Source organism: Pongo abelii, chromosome 16 (assembly GCF_028885655.2).
Source record: "Pongo abelii isolate AG06213 chromosome 16, NHGRI_mPonAbe1-v2.0_pri, whole genome shotgun sequence".
In the NCBI taxonomy this organism is placed as follows: Eukaryota; Metazoa; Chordata; class Mammalia; order Primates; family Hominidae; genus Pongo; species Pongo abelii.
Window position 1 is genome coordinate 26,232,525 of NC_072001.2, and position 26,881 is coordinate 26,259,405.

Here is a 26,881-nt window from a genome sequence, read left to right on the forward strand (position 1 = left end):
GTTGTCACACTGCTATGAAGAAATACCCAAGACTAGGTAATTTATCAAGAAAAGAGGTATAATTGACTCACAGTTCTGCATGGCTGGGGAGGCCTCAGGAAACTTACAATCATGGTAGAAGGCACCTCTTCATAGGGTGGCAGGAGAGAGAATGAGTGCAAGCAGGGGAAATGCCAGATGCTTGTAAAACCATCAGATCTTGTAAGACTCAGCTGGGCGTGGTGGCTCACGCCTGTAATCCCAGCACTTTGGGAGGCCGAGGCAGGCGGATCACGAGGTCAGGAGATTGAGACCATCCTAGCTAACACAGTGAAACCCCGTCTGTACTAAAAATAGAAAAAATTAGCTGGGCGTGGTGGCAGGCGCTGGCAGTCCCAGCTACTCGGGAGGCTGAGGCAGGAGAATGGCGTGAACCCGGGAGGCGGAGCTTGCAGTGAGCCGAGATAGCGCCACTGCACTCCAGCCTGGGCGACAGAGCAAGCCTCCGTCTCAAAAAAAAAAAAAAAGACTCACTCACTATTACGAGAAGAGCATGGGGGAATTGCCCCCATAATCCAATTACCTCTACTAGTCCCGCCCTTGACATGTAGGGATTATTATAATCCAAGTTGAGATTTGGGTGGGTCCACAGAGCCAAGCCATTTCAGGGGCCATCTGAGAACACAAACATTCATCTAAACAGTGTGCAGAGCACAGGAAACAATACTGCCCTCATCAGCCAATGAGGAGCTAACAACTCAGTGCCAAATCTGCTCGAGGATGAAAGGGAAGCAGGGAGGGGAAGAGAAGGAGAGATGCAGGGAGGAGGACATACGGGTCCTCTGGGACTTATAGAGGTCTGAGGGTGGAGAGGCCTCCTGCAAAGGCCTGGAGGGAGGCCAACTGAGGACATGAGACTCGATGGGATTCGTGGAGTGTGGAGGCTGTGGCCCAACCATCACTTTCCTCAATCGGACTGGGGACGGCACAGTCACTGATGGCTCCTCCTGGACTCGAGGCCAAGTGGCATACTAACCGGGGACCAGGGGCACGTGCCTGAGCACTGCCAGCAGGGAGAGCTGTGGGGAGGCCAGCTGGGGCCAAGGCCAGCCTGACCTGAGGCCTCGCTGGGTGCAAGTCCCGTGAGCCCCTTTCTCCATGGTTAGGGGGCAGAGGTTGGATGATAATCCTTACCTTACAGTAAGAATCCAATGAAATAATCATTGTAAGGCTGAAAGATACCTAGAATCACTGAGTGACATAATTCACATGATCCTGTTTTTCAAACTACTAGTGAATATTAAATGACCTATTGATATTGACGATGTTAATAGCATTAATAATGACAGCAGCAAGAGACAATGTGGTTGCAGAGCGTCAGGGAGACATCACCAAGTTCTGCTCTCCTCATCACATGAAGGGTGGGAATAAATGACCCCTTGTGTCCATTTCAGCTCCACTGTTCAGCAACCAACACTAAATTCCTTCTCTGTGTCAGCAATGTGGCGTTCAATCTTTTTGCCGGGACAAGAGTAAATGAGGCAATCAGGGTTGCAGTGCCAGCATTTGTCATGATTTAGAGCTCTGGAAAACATAAAGCTCACCCTCTTCTGACCACACATCAGCAGAGCCAGGCAAGAAGGTCTGAAACATTTTCACTCGCATCGGGCTTGGAAATTCATCACCGTTTTCCTTGAGGCTTCTTCCCCTGGGTTGACCCTGCCTGTCCTCTCCTAGCCTTGCAAATCCTGAGTGGGAAGTGGCAGTGGCACAAATTCTCAAGGTATTTCAGAAACCATGGGTCTTCTGAATAACTACAAAGGAACTAAGGCAGCATGGGCCTGACACTCACTACCAGGATGGCCTTGAGCAACCTCTTTGAGCTCTCAGCCTCAATTTCCCCATCTGTAGATTGGGGAAAATAACCCCCATCTCCTAGTTCACTGATGACAAAGTGGATATGTGAATGTCGAGTACTTAGCACGCACCTGACTCACAGTAGGTACTTCATCAACAGCAGCTATAATGGCCATAACTGTGTGGGGAATGATTTTTGCTTGGTGTCAAATCAGAAAAGGTCTTTCTACTTTAATTTACTTTCTTATTCTTGGTCCAAAGCAAACTCTGTTTGTGAGTCTCTGGTAAGCTCCGGCAACTGTGACTTTGTGTTTTCACTGCTTGTGACAATGCAGATTAGAATGTAACAGGTTCTTGGAATTTTTGGGATTTGAAAATGTATAGGGTTTGAGTTATCTAAACCCATATCTCTAGGCTTCCCATTGTTTCTTTCTCTTTTTTTCTTTTTTTTTTTAGACATTCTCTTTCTATCGTTTCTATCGCCCAGGCTGGAGTGCAGTGGCACGATCTTGGCTCACTGCAATCTCTGTTTCCCGGGTTCAAGCGATTCTCCCACCTCAGCCTCCTGAGTAGCTGGGATTACAGGTACCTGCCACCATGCCTGGATAATTTTGTATTTTTGTATAGATGGGGTTTTGCCATGTTGGCCAGGCTGGTCTTGAAGTCCTGGCTTCAAGCGATACACCCGCCTTGGCCTCCCCTCTCTTTGAAAGCCTGGGTGGGAATGAGCAGAGTAACAGCAGCACACGACCTTGTCACAGCACCCCAATGAGACCATCTGCAGTCTCCTGAGCTGAACACCAGGTCAGCACCCAACACATCAATGGTAAAACTTTGAAAAACACAAATAGATAAAGACATGTTATCTCTGATGGCCTACTGGACACCCAATATCTCTGCTTTAAATTTGACAGTAAAAATGACACGAGTGGGGTTTGGCCATACCCTTTCCCTTGCTCAAGATCAAATGGGAGGTAAGAGGAATAAGCCAATGGGGATGAACAGATAACACGTCTGCCCAAGTACCAATGAAGATACACTCCCATCACTGTGCCACAGTAAAACCTTGCAGAATCACATAGGATTATGGCCATGACTGGTCTGACAGGGAGAGAGTCAGAGACCATGCTGTTACTATTTATGAACTTAATGGGCCCAGATCAGGAAAGAAGAAAAAGGACTGTCACTCTCCCAGCAGAAAAGACCGTCTGCCCTGCAGACAGCAGTGAGAAGCAAGGCAGAAGGCCAGCAGTGTTTAGGAAGAAATCCCTCATGTAACAATTGCTTACCCCTCCCTCATACGCCGATTGGCTTTTTTACCTTCAATTCACCAGCTCCTTCCAATTATTTCCAGTTTCCTCATGGAAAACAGTATTTCCCAAGTCATCTGGTCTTAAAATGGAGTGGCTGTCTTTGAATTACGTCCCTCTTTTCCCCTCTACATCCATTTTTCATATCTGGCCACCACGCTGCTCTCTGCTCCCTCACTTCTAACGACTTCATGGGAATTCCCAGCTTTTGGTTTCAGCTCCACAAATAGTGATTTTTGCATATTCTTCGTCTGCTCAACAAACATCACTCACACTGCCTGCTAGTTTGTTTTTTTTTTAAGTTCCGGGATACATGTGCAGGATGTGCCTGTTTGTTACATAGGCAAACGTGTGCCATGGTGGTTTGCTGCATCTATCAACCCATCACCTAGGTATTAAGCCCAGCATTCATTAGCTATTTTTCCTGATGCTCTCCCTCCCCCCAGTACCCCGCCACAGGCCTCAGTGTGTGTTATTCCCCACCCTGTGTCCATCTGTTCTCATTGTTCTAGCTCCCACTTGTAAGTGAGAACATGCAGTGTTTAATTTTCTGTTCCTGTGTTAGTTTGCTGAGGATGATGGCTTCAGCAAAGGACATGATCTTGTTCCTTTTTATGGCTGCACAGTATTCCATGGTGTATATGTACCACGTTTTCCTTATCCAGTCTATCATTGATGGGCATTTGGGTTGATTCCATGTCTTTGCTGTTGTGAATGGTGCAATGAACATATGTGTGCATGTATCTTTATAATAGAATAATGATTTATATTCCTTTGTATATACCCAGTTATGGGATTGCTGGGTCAAATGGTATTTCTGGTTCTAGGTCTTTGAGGAATCACCACGCTGTCTTTCACAATGGTTGAACTAATTTACTTTCCCACCAACAGTGTAAAATCGTTCCTATTTCTCCACAGTCTCGCCAGCATCTGTTGTTTCTTGACTTTGTAATAATCACCATTCTGACTGGTGTGAGATGGTATCTCATTGTGGTTTTGATTTGCATTTCACTAATGATCAGTGACGCTGAGCTTTTTTTCATGTTTGTTGGCTGCATAAATGTCTTCTTTTGAGAATTGTCCGTTCATGTCCTTTGCCCACTTTTTAATGGGGTTGTTTTTTTCTTGTAAATTTGTTTAAGTTCCTTGTAGATTCTGGATATTAGACAATTGTCAGAGGATAGCTTGCAAAAATGTTCTCTCATTCTGTAGGTTGTCTGTTCACACTGATGATAGTGTCTTTTGCTGTGCAGAAGCTCTTTAGTTTAATTAGATCCCATTTGTCAATTTTTGCATTTTTTGAAACTGCTTTTGACATTTTTGTCATAAAATCTTTGCCCATGCCTATATCGTGAATAGCATTGCCTATATTTTCTTCTAGGGTTTTTATAGTTTTGGGTTTGACATTTAAGTCTTTAATCCGTCTTGATTTGATTTTTGTATAAGGTGTAAGGGAGGGGCCAACTCTCAATTTTCTGCATATCCTGCCTGCTACTTTGACTCTTTCATATTTAAGACCCTTCCTGTTTGAGTGGTAATGCTACCCTGTCACTTCCCCAGATGAGTCTTCTCCTTTGTTTCAATATCTTGACAACTGATTGGTGGTCATTTGTGTTTTGTTCTGTTTTCCATTATACCTCTTTCTATTCAAATCCTACCAGATTCAGCTCAAAGCATGGTCCTCATAATAAATATTCCCATCTATGAATTCCAGATGGTTTCAACTGCACAAAGGCATTTCACCCAATTTTCCAAAAGTGCCCATAATGAGCTCCTTGGAAACAGACCATGGTTCATGCTTCTGTGTTCCTCACTGCACCTAGCTGAGTGCTGAATGCTTAACACACCTGCTATAGACTGAAAGTTTGTGTCTTTCACAAAATTCTTATGTTAAAATCTAATCCTAAATGGGATTGGTTGTAAGAGCCTTTGGGGGGCGATTAGGTCGTGATGGGGGAGGCCTCATAAAAGAGGTCTCAGAGAGACCCCTCGCTCCTACCACCGTGTGAGGGCACAATGAGAACATGGCTGTCTGTGAACCAGGAAGCAGACCCTGACCAGACATCAAATCTGCCAGCACCTTGGTCTTGAACTTCCCACCCTGCAGAACTGTGAGAAATACATTCCTGTTATATATGAGCTACCCAATATTTGGTATTCTGTTATAGCAGCCTGAATGAACCCAGATAGAAATTGGCGGCCGGGCGCGGTGGCTTGCGCTTGTAATCCCAGCACTTTGGGAGGCCGAGGCGGGTGGATCACTTGAGGTCAGGAGTTCAAGGCCGGCCTGGCCAACATGGTGAAACCCCGTCTCTACCAAAAAAATACAAAAATTAGCCAGGCATTGTGGCAGGCGCCTATAATCCCAGCTACTCAGGAGGCTGAGGCAGGAGAATTGCTTGAACCTGGGAGGTGGAGGTTGTAGTGAGCCAAGATTGTGCTACTGCACTCCAGCCTGGGCAACAGAGTGAGACTGTCTCAAAAAAAAAAAAAAAAGAAAAGAAAAGAAAAGAAAGAAAAAGAAAAGAAGAGAAAGAAAGAAAAAAAAGAAAGAAATTGGCACCAAGAGTGGGGTGCTGCTATAACAAATACCTTGAAATGTGGAAGTGGCTTTGGGACCAGTTTATGGGTAGAGGCTGGAAGAGATGTGTGCTAGAAGAAGCCTACCTTTTCATGAATGGACTATTTAAAGCAACTCTGGTGAGGGCCCAGAAAGAAAAGAGGAGAGTTGTAGAGAAAGTCTCCATTTTCTTAGAGAATATCTAAGCAATCTTGAGCAGAATGTTGGTTGGAATATGGACAGTAAAGGTCATTCCAATGAGGTCTCAGACAAAAAATGAGGAACATGTTATTGGAAACTGGAGGACAGGTGATCCTTGTTTCCAAGTGGCAAGGAGCTTGACTGAACCATGTTCGTGTTATAGTCATAGTTTTTGTGGAAGATGGAACTAGGAGTAATGGAGTTGAATATTGGCTGAGGAAATATGCTAAACAAAGTGTTGAAGTGACCTGTTTCTCTAATAGCTTATTGTAAAATGGGAGAAGAGGGAAATGACTTAAAGATGGAATTGTTAGTTAAGAAGGAAGCAGGCCGGGCCGGGTATGGTGGCTCACGCCTGTAATCCCAGCACTTTGCGAGGCTGAGGCAGGCAGGTCACCTGAGGAGTTTGTGACCAGCCTGGCCAATATGGTGAAACCCCGCCTCTACTAAAACTACAAAAATTAGCCAGGCATAGTGGCGGGCACCTGTAATCCCAGCTACTCGGGAGGCTGAAGCAGGAGAATCGCTTGAACCCGGGAGGCGGAGGTTGCAGTGATGGTGCCATTGCACTCCAGCCTGAGTGACAAGAGTGAAACTCCGTCTCGAAGAAGAAGAAGAAGAAGAAGAAGAAGAAAGAAGAAGAAAGAAGAAAGAAGAAAGAAGAAAGAAGAAAGAAGAAAGAAGAAGAAGAAGAAGAAGAAGAAGAAGAAGAAGAAGAAGAGGAGGAGGAAGAGGAAGAAGAAGAAGAAGAAGAAGAAGAAGGAGAAGAAGAAGAAGAAGAAAGCAGAATTTAAAGATTTGGGAAATGTTCAACCTATCTATTTTGAAAGGAATGAGAAAGCCTGTTTGGGAGAGAATACCAGGGGTGGGTGTGGCCAAAGGACCATTTAATAAAGACATTCATTAGTCAGCCATCCCAACAGAAGCTAAGAGCTGCTGTGCAAGACAATGGGAGAATGCAAAGGAGGGATGCTGCTACCTGCAGGACAGGGAGGCGCCCTGCCCTGCCCTGATGTGCACTGCCTTACCTCTTGGGCTCTGCTCCCTGCTCTCCAGCACCACACTCCTCAACCACCCCAGCAGGGGTTCTGGGGGGCCCTGGTGTGGTGAGGGCTGCGCTCAACAGAGCAGAGGGGGCGCAATGGCCTCCATCTAGGCTTCCAAGCACAGCCATTAGGACCCCAGTCCCAGAGAGCTGTGGGGCACAGGCACAAGCTGCTACAGGGGCAGGGGATCCCCAAAGTCAAGCGGCCCAATCCCTGCCTGGCAAAACTGCTGGGACACAGCCGCTGCCCCAGTGTGACTGGAAGATAGGGACCTCTTTCCCCATGGGTCTGCAGGGCAGAGCGTGGGCCAAGGAGGGCTAATCTCAAGCTTTAAGGTCTGATGGAACTTGCCCCGCTGGGTTCTGGACTTTCTCTGCACCTCTCACTCCCTTCTTCCTTCTCATTTCTTCCTTTTGGAATGGGAATGTCTATCCTGTGCCTGCCCCCATTGTATTTTGGAAGCACACAACTTGTTTGGTCACAGTTTCACAGCTTGAAAAGAATTCTGCCCAAAGATAAATCATACCTTGGGTCTCACCCACATCTGATTTAGGTGATATTCAGCTAAGACTTTGGGCTTTAGACTTTTGGACTGAAACCATGTGAGAAGAGCATGAATGTTGGGTGTCCAGGGGAAGAATGTGATAGACTAAACAACTGTGTCCCCCTCAAAATTCATATGTTGAAATCCTCAGCCCCAAGATGATGGCATTAGCAGGTGGGGCGTTTGGAGGTGATTAGGTTATGAGGATGGAGCCCTCATGAATGGGATTAATGCCCTTATAAAAGGTGCCCCTGGGAATTCACTCACCCCTTCCACCGTGTGAGGGCACAGTGAGATGGTGCTGTCTTAACCAGAAAGCAAGCCCTCACCAGACACTGAAACTGCTGGTAACTTGATCCAAAACTTCCCAGCCTCCAGAACTGTGAGAAATAAGTTTCTGGTGTTTTTAAGTCCCTCAGTTTATGGTATTCTGTTATAACAGCCAAACCAGACTAAAGCAACACTCAGAGTATCTCTCAGATGGTAATTGTTTTAGTCTGCTTGGGTGCCTTCTCATTGTCCTCACATGGCAGAAGGGACAGGAGAGCTCTCTGGGACCTCTTTTATAAGAGCACTAATCCCACACAGGAGGACCCCCCACCCTCACATCCTAATCACCTCGTAAGGGCCCCACTTCATAATACACTGGGGATTGGGTTTCAACACGTGATTTGGGGAGGAGACAAACATTCAGATTCCAGTGACAACCAAGGGTAACTAACGCATCAACGTGATTGTTGAGACAATCTAAATTCAGACACCACACAGTTAAAACTTCAGTATGTTTCTACAACTGTTGAGACTGTAACACGTTCACACGAGGCACTCAGAAACCTGTGTTCTAGATCATCCATGCTCATCCTGAGTCACTAGAAGCTGGGGATGATGAATGCAACAGCAGGCATAATTCATGTGTCTGAATGGAATAGTAGCTCGCTCCAGTGAAATTCACCCCTCATTTCCTGAAATTCTCTCCACTGGATGACTACCAAAGAAGCTTCCAGTTCTAATTTAGTATATATTTTCGTGAATCCAGATGTCATCTCATGACTTAAGCTAATATTTAATAAATCACTCCACAAATAAAATGAATGGCATAATCTAAATATATTTTTTTCCTAAATAGTCTTGTGTTTAAATATTTGCTTCCAACTGGACACCATGCCATTATCTTTAAGGAATTTCCTTACGGACCAAGAAACATCCTTTTGTAAGCTGAGACTAATTTCAAGATTTGCTGAAATTCTTGAGAGTAGAGATAGCAATAACAGAAATGTCTGTTAATTCAGTTCTGCATTAGAGAAACTAGAGCATGTGGCTCATTAGAATAATGACACATATTGCATTCCTTTGTCTCCTAATAGCAGAGAACTGTTGAATTGAGTAATTTGAAACTCATTATACTATCACATTTAGCCTCTGCATGCTCAGATGCCAATAGTATAAGTGAACAAGTTGGCCAAGCATCTATTTTTAGTAAATCTAAAAGATGAAAGACAAGAAAAAAACTTTGTTGAATAGCAATTCTTCTCTTAACATTATCATGTGCTGAGCTGAAATCATATAACTGAGGAAAGGTGAAGTGTGTACAGTCTTCTAGCTCTTGATCAACAGTATACACACAATACATGACATATGAATAAAATCATTCTTATTATCATAATAATAATATTAACAGTAAATACAAATGAATGATCAACCTCTGAAGCAAATCAAATCAATCTTAATAGCAGCAGATAGGCCAGGCGTAGTGGTGCACACCTGTAATCCCAGCACTTTGAGAGGCTGAGGTGGGCGGATCACGAGGTCAGGAGTTCAAGACCAGGCTGCCCAACATAGTGAAACCCCAACTCTACTAAAAATACAAAAAAAAAAAAAAATTAGCTGGGCATGGTGGCGGGCACCTGTAATCCCAGCTAGTTGGGAGGCTGAGGCAGGAGAATTCCTTGAACCCAGGAGGGGGAGGTTGCAGTGAGCAGAGATTGCGCCATTTCACTCCAGCCAGGGTGATAGTGTGAGACTCCATCTCAAAAAAAAGAAAAAAAAAATAGCAGGCAGATAAAAATAAATTTGACATAAGAGTTCAAAATTCCTACTGAGTCCAAGGAGCACTTCCGTTGGTTTTACTTCTTATGTATAATATGAATCTTATTTTATTTGATTGAATATAGAAAGTGAAGTGTTTTCATTGAATGAGTATTTTAGCTTTGAGTGTGATAAATGATTTAACCGCAGTTGGTTCATTGTTAAATATGATAATTTAGGAAATAATCAGGTCATCACATAGTTTTCTTTACCAAAAGTTACTTTTGTGCTACCTGCCCTGCTCACCAGTAGCATTACATCTGGGTATCACGTTGACTTGAACTTAACCAATGATCAAAAAGATAATCATCTTTGACTTAGAGTGTTTTATTTTTGATCACATCAAAAGCATAATTTTCATATACAAAGAGTGGCATAATTTCAAGTTGTACAACTCCACTTCCTCTGAGGATATAAACAAGTAATTTTCTTTCAAAGACATCAATCAGTGATTCCCAAATGAAATGCCTCAGGGATCTTCAGAGGGTCCTTTGTTCCAAGTAATGATGTCCCCAGCCACCCCATGGAAGCAAATGATTTAAATAAATCCCAGAGATAGTCCCTTTCCATTATACTGGCCCCCTCAAATAAATGTATATCTTAATCTCTGTATACATCTAAAGATCATAGTTTGAAAAAGTTGAATTATTTCCATCTAACCTAACTTTTGGCTCATCACATATAATTCCTCTCCTAATTCCAAAAATCTCTTTGGAATGATGGAAGTAATATAAAATGAAATTCTTGAAATCAAAACATTTTCCGCGTCCAGCAATGGCAGAATGCCTGCTATTAGTAACATCCATTATCTCTGGATGTCAGATGAAAAACTACTCCCTGAAAGCCCCGGAGAGACGCAAAGACAAGCAGAAATGGACAGGAGTTGCCACTTAGAGGAAGGAATGGCTTTTCACTTAAGAAGCTGTGGGTCAGTGCTGCAAGGCAGCTGATGCTCAGATAGGACCCCTTCGTCTCCCTTGCTTGAAGAACCTAAAGAAGAGGCTGGAACTATCAAAGCAGCAGCTGGAGAGTGAGGTGCAAAATCCCACAAGGAAAAGAGCCACAAGGGAGGCCCACAGTGATGTATACAGATGTACATAATCTCTCCCCAGATCTGTAACTTGCCCCTCAATTATGCATATGCATGCGGGGAGCATAAGCCTATACCAGCCCAACTCCAGCGCAAGAACCACCTGTGTTTCAGGGCTTGCCTGCCACAGGAAAGACAGAGCTGGGAGTTCACACTCAGCCAAGTTAAATGGCTTAAAAACAAATAAATAAAAATGAACACTTTAAATTTAACAGAATCCAGAGCCTGTGCAATATAACAATAAAATATCTAAGAGACAATTCAAAATTATTATACGTAAAAGAAACAGAAAAAAAGGACCTGTGCTCGAGAGCAAATGCAATCAGTGCAGACTAATCCCAATAAGATTCAGATGATGGATTTAGCATCTAAGAATTTCAAAGTAGCTATTATAAATATGCTTAAGAATACAAAAGAGAATATGTAATGCTTTATAATAAAAAATTGCTGTAATAAAAAACTAACAGTAAATCCTAGTAGAGAAATTGAAACTTTGAAAGAATCCAATACAAATTCTAAACCTGATACATATTGTATACTGAATAACGAATTTATTGTTTAGGCTTAAGAACAGATTGGAAATGACTGAAGAAAGAGTCAGTGAACTTGAGGCACTAAATATAAATTATCCAATATAAAAAATATAGACGGAAGACCATGGTTAAAAACATGAACACACCCCTAGTGATCCATAGGATTATACCAAAAGGTATAGTACATGTAATTAGAACCTCAGATAAAAAAGAGGAAGAAGATGAGACAGAAAAAAAAAAATATTAGAAGAAATAATGGTCAAAATGCCTCAAATTTGATGAAAGACAAGTTTAGATTCAAGAGGCTCAGTAAACCACAAGAAGTATAAATTAAAATGAACACAGATCTAGGGGGATTGCCACTTTCAGAAAGATGAAAATGCATTTTCCTCTATTCCTCCCACTAAAAATAAATATCATATATTTATATTTATAAATAAAAGTGCATATTATACATAAAATAAATGTAGGAAAAATCTGAATGGTAGAAAGAAGCAGGCAGATAGGTCTTGGGACCGAAGGGATGGCCTAGTGGTGACTGTCTGGTTTTCCTCCTGTCTTACACATCCCAGGTTTGGAGCTAAAGAAGCTGGCAACTTGGAAACACCAACGGGCACAGACAAACAAAAACTGACGCTTGTGCAATCTAGTCACAGGACCAGAAAGGGTGAAACCTAGTAAGACGAGAAACTTTTAGACACTGACCACTGTACTCCAACCAAGCATCCCAGAAAAAAACGTGGCCCTACCCCATTCCAGGCCAGCAAATGCTGAACAGACAGCTAAGACTTCTGCCCTCACCAGGTGCCCAACCCACTGATGGAGTGACACCAGAGAAGGCTACATAGTAAGGGGGCCAGGACATTCATTCCTGCCAAGCTGCAATGAGGCCCATCCCCTAATGGTAATAAAAGCCATGTGGGAAGCCTAGAGTTTCATCTAAACCAGCAGGTGCAACTCCCTCCTGCTCTTTATGGGAGTCATGTCAGAGGATTAGTAGATGTTCCAAACTTTCTCCACCACTTGGCAGTAATGAGGCCATGCATATGGTGTCAGTGAAAGCTATGTGGAAATTGACAAGTCACCCCAGCTCCTCCCATCTAGGGAAGTATCAGTAGAGGCCTAGCATGGATCTGGAAGTCCTGTATGCACTAGCATTAACAAGGAACCCCAGGCACTCTTGCATCAATAGAGGCTAAGCTGGAACCTGATTTCTACCCTGACCCAGTGGTAATGAGGCTGTACTGCACCTTCCCCTGACGAAGCAGTGAAAAAGAAAGAAAGTCTTGTATTATAATATACAGAACATCCAGATTATGATAGAAAATTATTCGTCAAACCAAGAATGAGGGAGATCAAACTGATTAAAAATAAATCAATAGACCCCAAAGCAGAGATGACAGAGATCAGAATTACTGGACAAAGGCGTTTTTAAAGCAGCCATTGTAAAATGATGCAACAACCAAGTACAAACAGGCTGGCAACAAACTTTTAAAACAACTGAAAGTCTCAACACAGAAACAGAAGCTATAGAAAAAAAAATGGAAGTTTTAGAATTAAAAAATAAAATATCCATGATAAAAAGGTCCTTAGAGGAACAAAATAAGATGGAGGGGAAAAAGGAAAGAATCAGTGAATTGAAGACAGAACAGAAATTGTCCAATCTGTAAACACAAAGAAAGTAGACGAAAATGAGAGTGTAACAAAAGAGCTGAGATCCATGTCTTGGAGGTCAGGGAAGAACAGAAACAGGCTAGGCCAGAAAGAGTGTTCAAAGAATTAATTCATAAAACTTCCCAAACTTGACCAAAACCTACAGAAACAAACAAGCACACCAGAAAGGTTATTGGTGTAGACCAATAAACCTATAAATATCATATGCCTACACCAATAAACATCATAGTCAAACTTCTGAACAGTAAAAACAAAGAAAAAAGTCTTTAAGGTAACAAGACAGAAATGAGACCTTATCTATAAAGAAAAAAAATTTGAAAGACAGGTTTCTCATCAGAAACCTGGAGGCAAGAAGGAAGTGGCACATTTTTCAAGTGCCAAAAGAACTGTCAAAGCTTAATCCTATATCCATGAAATATCCTTCAGTAATCAAGGGCAGAAGTCAAGACATTCTTAGATGAATAAAAACTAAGAGAATTTATTGCCAGCACACCTACCCTGAAATAATGGCTAGAGAAAGTTTGCTTAACAGAAAGATAACCATAAAACAATGAGTCTTGGAACACTGAGAAGGAAAAAAGAACACAGTAAGTAAAAATATGGATAAATATAATAAAATTTCCTTTGTCTATTGAGTTTTCAAAATTAGGTTTGATGGTTCAAGCAAAAAACGTAACACTCGCGGATGTGGTTCAAGATGTATGTAGAGGAAATATGTAAGGCAACTGTGTTATGATTAGGGAAAGGTAAAGGGACGTAAAGGGAGGTAAGGTTTTCACATTTCACTTGAACTGGCAAAATGAGTATACAGCAGACAGTGATAAATTTTGTATATATAAAGTAATACTGGCCAGGCACAGTGGCTCATGCCTATAATCCCAGAACTTCGGGAAGCTGAGTCTAGAGGATTGCATGAGGCAGAGAGTTTGAGGCTGCAGTGGGCTATGATCGCCCCATTGCACTCCAGCCTGGGTAACAAAGCAAGACCCTGTCTCTTTAATTAATTAATTAATTAATAAAGTAACACCTAGAAGAACAACTGAAAAAGCTATACAGCAATGTACACATGATAACATTATAAATAAACCAAAATGGAATAGTAAAAAATGTCCACAGTAAGACAGATAAAAGAAAACAAAGAAATAAAAACACACAAAAAGCAGAAAGCCAAAGAAATGGCAGACTTAAGCCTTAACATTTCAATAGTTACATTAAATATAAAGAGTGTAAATATATCAATTAAAAGATAAAGATTGGGAAAGTAAATTTAAAAATCTGAGCTATGCTATTTATAAGAAACTCACCTTTTATATAATGATATATACAGGCTGAAAGTAAAAACATGAAAAAATATTTATCATTCAAATATTAATCAAAAGAAAGCAAGACTGGCCACATTGATGTCAAGTTATGTGGGCTTCAAAGCAGAGAAAAATTTCCAGAGACAGAGAGAAATATTAAATAGTGAAGACAATTATATATGTGTATGCACCAAATAACACAGCTAAAAAATATGTGTAACAAAAATTGATTTACTTGAAAGTGGAAATAGGCAAATAGACAATTATAGCTGAAGATTTCAGTGCTCTTTATTAACAACTGATCCACAAAGAGGCAGAAAATCATCAAGGATAGAGGTGAAGTCAGCACCACCATAATCAAGATAATCTAATCAAAATTTGTAGACAATCCACCCAGCAACCACAAAATACACATACTTTTCAGATGTTCACAGAATAAATATCAAGTAGGCCATATTGTGCCTAAAACAATCCTCACAAATTTAAAAGAATTGTAATTATACAGAGGGCATTCTCTGGATACGGTGGAATTAAACTAGAAGTCAATGACAGAAAGATAACAGAAAAATCTACAAACAGTTGGAAACTAAATAACATATATCTAAACAATACGTGGGTCAAAGGGAAAGTCTTAAGGGAAATTTAGAAATACATTTAATGGAATGAAAGGAAAATATAATGACTAAAAATTTGAGCAAAACAGCTAAGGCAGTGCTATAGGAAAATTTATAGCATTAAATGAGTACACTAGAAGGGAAAAAAGTCTCAAATCAATAACCTAAGTTCCCACCTTGAGAATCTAAAAAAAGAAATGTGAACTAAATGCAAAGTAAGCAAAAGAAAGAAAATAAAAAGATGAAAGCAGAAATCAGTGAAATAAAAAATAGAAAAGCAATAGAGAAATCAATGAAACAAAGAGCTACAAATAATAAGAATATCAATAAAACTGACAAACCTCTATCAATCTTGCTGAGAGAGTAAAACAAATTACCAAGGTCAGAAATAAGAGATATCACTACAGACACTGCAGACATCAAGACAGTAATATAACAACTATGAACAACTCTACACAAATTTAATATTACTTAGATAAAATAAACCAATTTCTCAAAAAACACAATTTACCCAAACTCACCTAATAAGAAGTACATAATTCAAATAGTTTTAAATACTAAGAAAATTTAAATCATAAATAGCTCCCTAAACAGTTACCTTCAAGCCCTGGTGGTTTCAGTGAAGAATTGTAACAAACATCTTAAATAATCAACACCTATTCTATACAGTATTTTCTAGAAAATAAAAAAGGTGGGAATACTTCCCACTTTATGAAGCCAAGATTACCCTGGCACCAAAACAAAAGATATTATAAAAAATGAATATATATGCAAAAACTCATTTACAAAATATCAAATTGAATTCAACAACACATAAAAATAATTATATGTGATAACCAAATAGAGTTTATTCCAGCGCTGCAAGGCAGGAATGTAACCCACCATTTTAACTGGCTAAAGAAAAGTCAAATGATTATATCAACTGATACGGAAAACGCAAAAAGACAGCTTTTCTGAGGGCTGTCTGAGGCACTGGTTTCGGTCTTGCTTGTCTCTGAGTGCTAGTGGGATCCAGCAGACCCTAGATGCCTAGGAGCTGCTTAGTATAAAGAAAGTGAGTTTGACTAGCACCAAGGTTGGAGAGGCCCCTGGAATCTCTGGCAAAGGTGGATTGGTGAAGGTCTTTCCCTGTACAACGCCAGTTTATGAAGATTGGGAGAGGTGAATGTTTTATTTAATGTGCACACCAAATACAGAATATAAGGAAATAAGGAACAGGGATATATGTTCAATAAAATGAAACAAGACAAATCTTCAGAAACTAATCCTAATGAAATGGAGTTATATAATTTATCTGACAGAGAATTCAAAATAACCATTGTAAAGATACTTACTGAAAACAATATGTGAACAAAGTGAATTTTCAATAAAAAGACAGAAAATATTTTTAAATTACCGGAAAGAAATCATGGAGTTAAATAATACAATAACAGAACTGAAAAATTCCTCAGAGGGATTCAACAGCAGACTAGATCAAGTAGAAGGAAAGATCAATGAATTAAAAGATAGGTCGTGGAAATTATTCAGTCAGAGGAGCAAAAAGAAGAATGAAGAAGAGAAAGGAAAGCTTAAGAGACTTACGGGACACCATCAAGTGACTAATATGTATACTGTTTCAAAAGGAGAAGAGAGAGAGAAAGAACAACAACAACAACAACAGCTTATTTAAAGAAATAATGGCTGAAAATTTCCAAACCTGGGAAAGGAAATGGAGAAACAGATCTAGGAAGTACAGAGGATTCCAAATAAGGCAAACCCAGAGAAATCCACACCGAGACACATTATAAACAAATTGTCAAAAGTCAAAGACAGAATTTTCAAAGCTGCCAGAGAGAAGCCACTTGTTATAAACAGTCATGTCATAAGATTATGATCGGATTTTTTTTCATCAGAAATCTTGCAGGACAGCAGGGAATGATAAAACACATTCAAAGCGCTGAAAAAAAAGTATACCTGGCAGAACTCTCCTTCAAAAATGAAGGCAAGACAAAAACTTTTCCAGAAAAACAAAAGCAGAAAGTATACAAAACCACTAGACCTGACTTGCAAGAAATACTAAAGAGAGTTTTTCAAGTTGAAAGAATGCTAAACAGCAACACAATAGCATAAGAAAGTATAAAACTTGTTGGGAAAGGTAAATACATAGACAAATAAAGAATACTGTATTATTGTAACAATGATGAATAAGTCACTTTTAATTCTCGTATAAAGTCAAAAGGCAAAAGTATTAGAAATAATTATAACTAAAAATGTTAATGATGCACAATATAAATGGATGTAAAATAAGTGTGTGGGAAACAGTAGTAAATGTGTAGTCTTTATATGTAATTGATGTTAAGATATTATCATAAGATAGAGTGTTATACGTTTAAGATATTTTATGTAACCTACACAGTAACCATGAAGATAATAACTATAGAAGTTACAGAAAAGAAGAGAAAGGAATCAAAGCATATCAATACAAAAAAAAAAATAATGAAGCACAAAGCAGGAGAGTTAAAGAGGAGCAATAGAAATAAAAGACAAATAGAAACAATTACCAAAATGCCAATAGTGAATCCTTCCCAATCAGTATTTACTTAAAATATAAATGAATTAAACTCCTCAATCAAAAGACACAACAGAGTTTGAATGGATAAGAAAACAAGATCCAACTCTATTTTTTTGTGTTTTTTGTTTCTTGAGACAGGGTGTTACACTATTGCCTAGGCTGGAGTGCAGTGGGGTAAATATGGCTCACCTCAGCCTCTGCCTCCTAGGTTCAGGTGATCCTTCTGCCTCATCCTCCCAAATAGCTGTGACTACAGGCATGCACCACCATGTCCAGCTAATTTAAAACTTTTTTTTTTTTTTGTAGAGATGGTGTTTTCCTACGTTGCCCAGGCTGGTCTTGAACTCCTGGGTTCAAGCAATCCACTCACCTCAGCCTCCCAAAGTACTGGGATTACACAACTCTATTTTATCTACAAGAAACTCACAGTAGATTTAAGGACACACACAGACTGAAAATGAAGGGATGGAAAAGGATATCTCATGATAAAGGGCCATGAAAAGAGAGCAGGGATGGCTATATTTACATAAGACAAAATAAATTTAAGTTAAAAACTGTCACAAGTGATAAAGAAAAACAATATGTAATGATAAAAAGATTGATTCACCAGAGAGATATAACACAATTATAAGTAAATATGCACCCAATGTAAGAACAACTGAAAATATAATGCAAACATTGACAGAACTGAAGGGAGAAACAGCAGTGCAATAATAGTAGGAGATTTCAATACCTCTCTCTCAGTTATGGATAAAACAACCAGACAGAACATCAACAAAGAGGTACAGTGGGCTGGAACAACACCAGACATACACAAAATATTTCACCTGCAGCAGAATACACATTCTTCTAAAGTACACACAGAACATTCACATTTTATGTCACAAAACAAATGTAATCAATTTAAGAAGACAGAAATTTCCTACCACATGGAATGAAACCAGAAATCCACAGCAGAAGAAAAACTAGAAAATTCATACATATGTGGAAATTACACAACACACATTTATACAACCAATGGGCCAAAGAAGAAATCAAAGGGGAACTTAGAAGATACCTTGAAACAGATAAAAATGAAAAGGCAGCATATCAAAACTTATGGCATATAAGAAAAGCAGCACCAAGAGGAAAATTTATAAACAACCTAACTCCTCAAGGAATTAGAAAAAGAAGCACAAACTAGTCTAAATGTAGTAGAAGGAGGAAAATAATAAATATTAGAGCAGAAATAAACAAAGTAGGGAATCTAAAAACAATAAAAAAGAATCAGAGAATCAGCAAAGAGTTTGTCCCTTGAAAAAAGTAAAACTGACAAACTTTTATGTAGACTCAGAAAAAAAGAAAAGTCAAATAAGTTAGAAATAAAAGGAAACATTGCAACTGATGCCACAGAAATAAAAAGATTTGTAAAAGACAACGATGAATAATCATATGCCAATAAAATGAATAATCTAGAAGAAATTGGTAAATTCCTAGATACACACAACCTACTAAGACTGAATCACGAAGAAATAGGAAGTCTAAATAGTTCAATAACTAGTAAGGAAGTTGAATCTATAATCAAAAACCTCCCAACAAAGAAAAGCCCAGGACCAGATAGTTCACTAGTGAATTCTACCAAACATTTAAGGAAGAATTAATGCCAATCCTTCTCAAACTCTTCAAAAAAAAACTAAAGAGGAACAAAGACTCAAACTCATGAGTCCTGCATTACTCTCACATGAAAAGTGGTCAAAAATATTCCAAGAAAAGAAAACAAGAGGCCAATGTCCTTGATGAATATAGATGCCAAACTCCTCAGTAAAGTGTCAACAAACTGAATTCAGCAACACGTTAAGAGATTCGTATCCAAGCGGAATTTATCTCTGGGAGGCAAAGAAGGTCCAACACATGAAAATCAATTAATGTAATACATCACATTAAGAGAATGAAGAACAAAAACCATTTGATCATCTCAGTAGATGCAGAAAAAGTGTTTGACAAAATTCCACACCCTTTCATGATAAAAATTCTCAATACACAAGGAAGAGCAGAAAATTAGCTCAATATGATAAATGCCACATATGAAAATCCCACAGTGAATTGCATAGTCAATGGTGAAAAACTGACAATTTTTTCTCTAGCATCAGGGACAAAGCAAAGATGCCCACCCACCATTACCACCTCTATTCAGTACAATTCTTTAGGACCTAGCCAGAACAATTCAACAAGAAAAGGAAATAAAAGGCATCCAAATCATAAAGGAAGAAGTGAAACTCTCCCTATCTATAGATGACATCATCTTACATAGAGAAAACCCAAAAAACTCCACCAAAAGACTTTTAGAACTAATCAATAAATTCATTAAAGTTTCACAATACAAAATCAACATCAAAAATCAGTTCCATTTCTATATATTAACAATGAACTATCTGAAAAAGAAATTAGAAAAACAATCCCACTTATAGCATCAAAAAGAACAAAATACTTATTAATAAACTTAACCAAGGAGATGAAAAATCTATACACTGAAAACTACAGAATAGTGATGAAATAAATTAAACACAAACAAATGGAAAGACACCACTCGTTCATGGATGAAAAACTTAATATTATTAAAATATCCACACTACCCAAGTGATCTTTAGATTCAATACAATGCCCATCAAAATTCCAGCAGCAGTTTTTACAGAAATAGAAAAAACAATGTTTAAAATCATATGAAATAACAAAAAAACCCAAATATCCAAAACAATCTTGGGAAAAAAGAGAGCTGGAGGCATTACACGTCCTGACTCCAAAATATGTTACAAAGCTACAGCAATTAAAACAGTATGGCACAGGCATAAAGGCAGACATAGAGAACAATGGAACAAAATAGAAGGTCCAGAAATCAATCTATGCATATACAGTCAACTGATCTTTGACAAGAGTGCCAAGAATACAAAAATGAGGAAAAGATAGTCTCTTCAACAAGTGGTGTTTCTTTTTAAAGAGGAAAGGAAAATAACTGAAACAATAAGTGTAAAAAAATTAATACTTGGAGAAATAAATATTTCAGGAATGTTTTTAAACATTCTAATTGTCACAGTAAGGAAAATGGATTACATTTTCCAGGAAGACATAGAACTTTTCAGCTTGGATATATAATGAAACAGGAAACAAAAAAAAGGATTAGAAAGATATCCCAGGCAAGAATTAAAGAAGAAACTGGTGTGGCAATATTAATATTTGACAAAACTTAGTTCTATAGGCATTACATGGTGAAAGAGAGATGATTTATAGTGATGAGACAGGCACCCTGTCAAGAAGCTATAAATATAATGAACTTTCACGGTAATGATGATGATGGGCATTTATTGAACACTTTAACTGGTGTTACTCTGCCAGTTTCAAACATATTATAACAGCCCTCATCTATTTTACAAATGAGGAAAGAGGATCAGAGAGTCTCATTAACTTGCTCACAGTTACTCAGCAGAGGAGTGGGATAGCCAGGATTCAAACCCACACAGTTTTCATGCTTCATCTCAACGAGAACATTCTGCTTTCAAAGTGAAAAGTTCATATAGCATGTGCACAAGCGAAGAGTAGAAAGAAAGATGGAAACTAGATCAGTTTCAAGTCTGCTCCAAATAGCTCACATGTGGGGATGATGCTGAAACAAGTGTAACAAAATTTAATACTTGGAGAAATAAATATTTCAAGAATATTTTTAAACATTCTAATTGTCAACAGTAAAGAAAATGGATTACATTTTCCTGTAAGACACAGAACTTTTCAACTGTCTCAACTGTCAATTCCTCTGTCTGGAATGGCTGGAATCCAGGAATTCCTATAAGAATTGTGTAAGTGTATACCTATAGTATTGTGATATGAATAATTTTTTTATTTGTTCAAGCAACACATATTTCCTAAAATGCTGAGTGTTGTGGGTGAGCACTGACTATGGACATGACAGATGAGGCTGTTGCTCTTATGGAACATTCTAGAAGAAGTGAGTCAACACAGCAATGATTACAGCACAATAAAAAATATCACTGGCTGAGTACTGGGTACTGGTCACCTTTGACGAGGTGACCTGTAATCTGAGATGCAAAAACAAAAAAGAACTGCCCGGTTGAGATCTGAGGAGAAACACCCCCAGAGGGGCACATTCCAGATTGTTCAGTGATGTCACTGGCATTGTCATAGTTTATCCTCATCTGTGATGTATGGCAGGTGTTAATGACCCCATTTTGCAGACAAGAAAGCTAGTCTGGGGAGACCAATACACTCTCCACGCTTCTTAAACAGACTGCATCCTATTGTGCTTATGTATATGCAGAACCTAAATTCTTCTGAATAAATGTGGAATTGATCCCCAAAGTATATGTCCAAGGCTCTTACTTGTGAAAATAACTTACAGCTGCCAAATTTCAGAGGGCAAGCGTGCGCATCCATCGGGAAGTCCTCAAGCTGCATGGGGCACTCTGCAGAGATGGTCAAGCTGAAAAATAAAAGATCAAGACCTTTGAATGACTCTCTTGCTCTAGCCATTCACTGAGCCAACATCGTGTCCCAGAAAGCCATATTAAGTACTTTTAAAAATTAATGTCTTTTATGAGATTATCTGAACTATCCCCACCAAATTACATAAGTTTGTGTTGTAGGTGAATATCATTCAGAAATAAGGCTTAAATCAAATCTACTCAGCAGTTCGGTGGCTTAGGGTGTGTATCTATACTTATATTACTGCTTGTAAAACAATTTAAGATGCCTTTAAAAGTTATTTATTCTTTGTTTCCTATCCTTTATTGAGCATTATCATAAAGCTTTACTTGACGGGACTCAAAACATACGCATTTTCTAAAATGGCTTATAAGCTCAAAAAATATAAATGTAGAATAAATGCATATATATTCATAGAATATGGGAAAATACAGAAAAAGTTGAAGTAATACGATTACAAATATCTACTATTTCACTTATAACTTCACGTGGTATATTTAGTGCAGAGTTTTCCTACACGCCCAAATTTTGACCGGCACCTGGCTATAACCATTGTGTAATGGGCCAATATGAAACTGTATAGTAAGTGAACCTGTAATACAATAACAATCTTCTGGTACACCCTAATTATTATTTTTTAATCCAGGCCTAGTGTTCCAAATTATAATATCACCGAGCACTACCACTGTCACTGGTAACTACAATAATGATGGTAACAAGAGCTGGCATGTCTGTGCCAGGCAGCCTGTGGGGGATTCTACCTGCACTGACTCATCTCACCCTAACAGCACGGGGAGATCTGGTGCTATGACCATCTCAGTTTACAAAGAAGAAAAGTGAGGTGCGGATATTAAGGAATTCGGGGCCTAGAATGCAGAGCTGCTCAGTGGTGGAGCCATGACAATGACAATCACCCAGGCTGCCTGGCCCTGGCTGCAGAGGTCCCTGAAAGGCAACACCACACGCGGCATAGGCAGGGCTCTGTTCTGCAGGAAGCCAGTGCACTCCCAGAGCCGCCATACTGTGGTGCTTTCATTTCTCTACCAACTTTGCCAATTACGGATGATTCTAAATTTTATTAATGAGCCTATCTTCTGTTCGTTAGTTTTCCTTTCCACTATTTAAAATAAATAAAATTACATACAATGAAAGATGAAGATACAAAACGTTCAACTTCGAGTGCATGTTATAATTCTATTTTTAGAGCAAATAATAATTCAAGGTTACATTAGTGCTATTGTTCATTCCCTGTTATATAAGACTGAATGTCGCTGATTAGCCTAGGGTGAGAATCAAAACATAAACCCCCATTTTTGCTTTTACTACCTCCTTCTGTGAAAATAGATTAACCTTTTGCTGTTAAATTGGTCACATAATTCACACGGTAATTGCAGACTGAGTAGTCAATGTATGTATTTTCTGAATGAAACTAAAATACATGTCAGTGGAAGGGAGGTCTGTGTCCATCAAAGATAGGAAACCTTCTGTTGCCACAACTTTTGACAGAAGGTTTCCCCAAAGATGGAGTGACTCACAGAGGCCTGTGTGTGTAGATGACCTAGAACACAACACAAAAAGTCTCACATTCAGGCAAGGAGAGGATTTTTTTTTTTTTTTTTTTTTTTTTTTGAGACAGAGTCTTGCTCTGTTGCCCAGGCTGGAGTGCAGTGGCGCAATCTTGCCACACCACAATCTCCACTCCCGGGTTCAAGCAATTCTCCTGCCTCAGCCTCCTGAGTAGCTGGGATTATAGACGCCTGACACCACGCCTGGCTAATTTTTGTATTTTTAGTAGAGATCATGGTTTCACCATGTTGGCCAGGCTGGTCTCAAACTCCTGACCTCAGGTGATCTGCCAGCCTCGACTTCCCAAGGTGCTGGGATTACAGGCGTGAGCCACTGCATCTGGCTGGGAGAGGAATTTTTAAATGATTTTCCACACATATTCATAGAATAAGAAGAGAATTATAAACATCGACCACTTCACTTATGATTTCACCTTCATCTAGCCCTGAGTTTTTCTACATGTACATATATTTTCTTTTCATTCTTGGTATATAAAAGTCAGTCTTGTTTATACCTAACATTAGAACAGAAGTACTTCCCCCATCACCAAAATCTTTATATAATCATGACACTGAAAGGTTAAATATTTGATTCTAGCACGCATGTGTATGTGTGTGTTTCTGTCTGTATATGTAATTATCAATTAGCTGTTGCTGGACTTTTATATGATTTTACCTGATAAATAACCTGCAATTGACCTCTTCAATCATAAATTATGAAAAAGGGCTGTTATTAGAGACTATGAAATTGGTAAGGTAAATAAAGAAAAAACTTATTGGAATTAGGAAAATTAGAACTTTTAAAAAAGTCGCCTATAAGGATGGCATTCAGCCAACACAAAGGAAAACAGGTTACTTTATATGGTTGTTAGCAAATTTAAACAATTTGTCAAGTGATGCAATACTGGAACAGAGAATCTCAACGGGTCAGATGTGTTCTTGAAGACAAAATCACAATGATCTGAAGATATCTAGAATTTCCTTAAGAAGGACGACTTTAGTCAGGAAACAGAAAGTATATACAAAGCTGTAAGATTAGTTCCATAGCAATAAATGTGAAGACGAGCACATAAGGAAACAGCACTGCGGGAGTTTAGAGAACACTTCTGATCAGGAGAGGCATGCTTTGCGCTGGCCTGTAGCCTTGGCTGTAACAGGAACACGCGGGGCTCACACGGGAGTAGTCTGAGGTGGGGTGGAGGGGAGGGTGTTTCAAGTGACCTGACTGTCTTAGCGCAGCTGTGCTACTGAAGACCTCAACCAGCAGCCCTGGCTTTACTCTTTGAGTCTCCCGACAAAGATGCTAACAACACTATAACCCCACACAGTCTATGCCATCGTCAGGGTGGACGTGGAGATGGTCGTCTTCTCTCCAGACACTGCCATGTCTGCCAGCCCCCCCGGCAGGCACTCAGTTTCCCACTGGGTCTGGAGGCAGCCTAGAAGTCAGTCTACGGGCTGAATTCTTGACAACTTGGAGAGTCCGAGTTACCCCCAACCCCTTGCTCTGTGCTGGCCTCCAGCTCCAATCCACCAGGCCATTGCAGGCACCAGACCTGACGTTTCTGTTGCATGCACCTACTCTCAGAGCAGACCCCAGGGAAACCTCATCCCAAAGGCCCCATGAGGCACTCTGCCAGCTCCTGGTTCGTTCCTCCTCCTTTCCTGGCCAACACCGTGTGTTTATAAAAGTGACCAGAGCCGCTCCTTCTGCCATGGTTGGCTTCATTCTAGCTGTTCGGCCCTGAGAACTGCCCCCCTTCCGAAAATTACTGCACTGACAATGTTGAAAGACGGCATTCTGACAAGGAATGTACACCAAGGAGCTGGCTTTTAGCATATTGCAGGAGTGTGTGTGTATGTGTGTGTGTGTGTGTGTGTGCATGCAGCAAGGGTGGGGGCAGGGAGGGTACACAAACACAGGTGGACAGCATTTAGCTGGATCTAAAAAAAGGACACTTTTAAAGAAAAAATAACTCCAGTAAAAATGTAAAAAAGACAGTTTTTCTACAATTACCGTCTCAACAAATGCTATTATTAGAGCCTTGTGACTTCTTCTCCCAATTTTATAGAGCCCCTTGGAATTAGAATTCTAAACCTCAGGGAAGTATACTTCATCTATGAGAGTGTCTCTCCTCTAACACATGAATGTATTATTCAGATAAATCTCTCAATAAGAACTGTTTCAGCCTCAGTCAGGAAACAAACTTAAATTTTCGAACCTTCTAAACATTTCAAAAATGGCCTATGCTTTTATAATACTCAAAAAGTATCTCTGAGTGAAAGAAAGCCTTCTATTCATGGGGCTCTTGAAATGTGGAATGCCTTGATCTGGAACCAGCCGCCTCCACACAGAGCTGAGATCAAGGCCTCTGTGGAGTGGGTGACTGTCATAGCACAAGAGAGACAGCTAGGTCACCTGCTTGAAACCCTCACTTTTTCGATAAAGAAAATCAAGCCCAAAAGGTTAAGAAACTTGACTGTGGAAAGACTTCACTGAATTACTGGAAGACCCAGGAATCCAGTATTTTTCCAAAGGTCCAATTTCTGTTTTACTTCCAATTTCTGTTAAAACATTCAAGCATTCACTTACTGAAGCATAATGTCCCATTTTTGAAGAACATCTTGATTTTAGGATAAGGAAATGGGATTTTTTTTTTTTTTTTTTTTGACGGAGTCTTGCTCTGTCGCCAAGGCTGGAGTGCAGTGGCATGATCTTGGCTCACTGCAACCTCTACCTCCCAGGTTCAAGCTATTCTCCTGCCCCAGCCTCCAGAGTAGCTGGGATTACAGGTGCCCGCAACCACGACCACCTAATTTTTGTATTTTTAGTAGAGACAGGCTTTCACCATGTTGGCTAGGCTGGTCTCAAACTCCTGACTTTGTGATCCACCTGCCTCGGCCTCCCAAAGTGCTGAGATTACAGGTGTGAGCCACCATACCCGGTTGGGCATTTTTACAATTTAAGATAATTGCTTCAACTTGGATTTATATCATCGTAATTGAGGGCTTAGGGTCCTAAACTCAAGAAAAAGCTCTCTGCTTGGTCAGGAGCAGCTCATGGGTGAAGAGTGCTTTATGATGGGTAAAATGGCCAAATTCTAGAGTAGCTTTGCTATTAACTAATTGTGTGACCTTTGTAAAACTGCCTAACCAATCTGGTCCAGTCTTCTTGTGTGAAGAAAAAGAAAAAAAACATTTCTTTTATTCTCTGAAATAAATAATTGATAGGTATAAAAAGGGTAAAAAGGCTTTGGCTATTACCAATTCAATGACAATGAGGTGATTAAAGAAAGTCTCCAAAATTCTACTAAAATCTTCTTCAAATCGAAGCCTTCCTCATTCTTGTGGAAATCCTGCATCAATGCAGTAGGTGTGACAGTGGCAGGCAAAATAACAGCACTGCAAATATGTCCATGTGCCAATGCACAAAACCCCAAACCTGTGAGTATGCTACCTCACTCAGCAAAAGGGCTTTGCAGATGTGATTCATTTAAGGAT

General features: G+C 39.7%; 1 protein-coding gene across 3 annotated transcripts in view; it reads right to left on the bottom strand.

Moving 5' to 3' along the window:
• Positions 1 to 26,881, bottom strand: part of GABRA5 (gamma-aminobutyric acid type A receptor subunit alpha5) — an 83,293-nt gene that overhangs the window by 12,872 nt on the left and 43,540 nt on the right. For all 3 annotated transcript variants that reach the window (XM_024232923.3, XM_024232922.3, XM_054531352.2), the window contains one exon: positions 21,731 to 21,813. In XM_024232923.3, the coding sequence (XP_024088691.1) occupies positions 21,731 to 21,813 (83 nt within the window). The remainder of the gene's footprint in view (positions 1 to 21,730; positions 21,814 to 26,881) is intronic.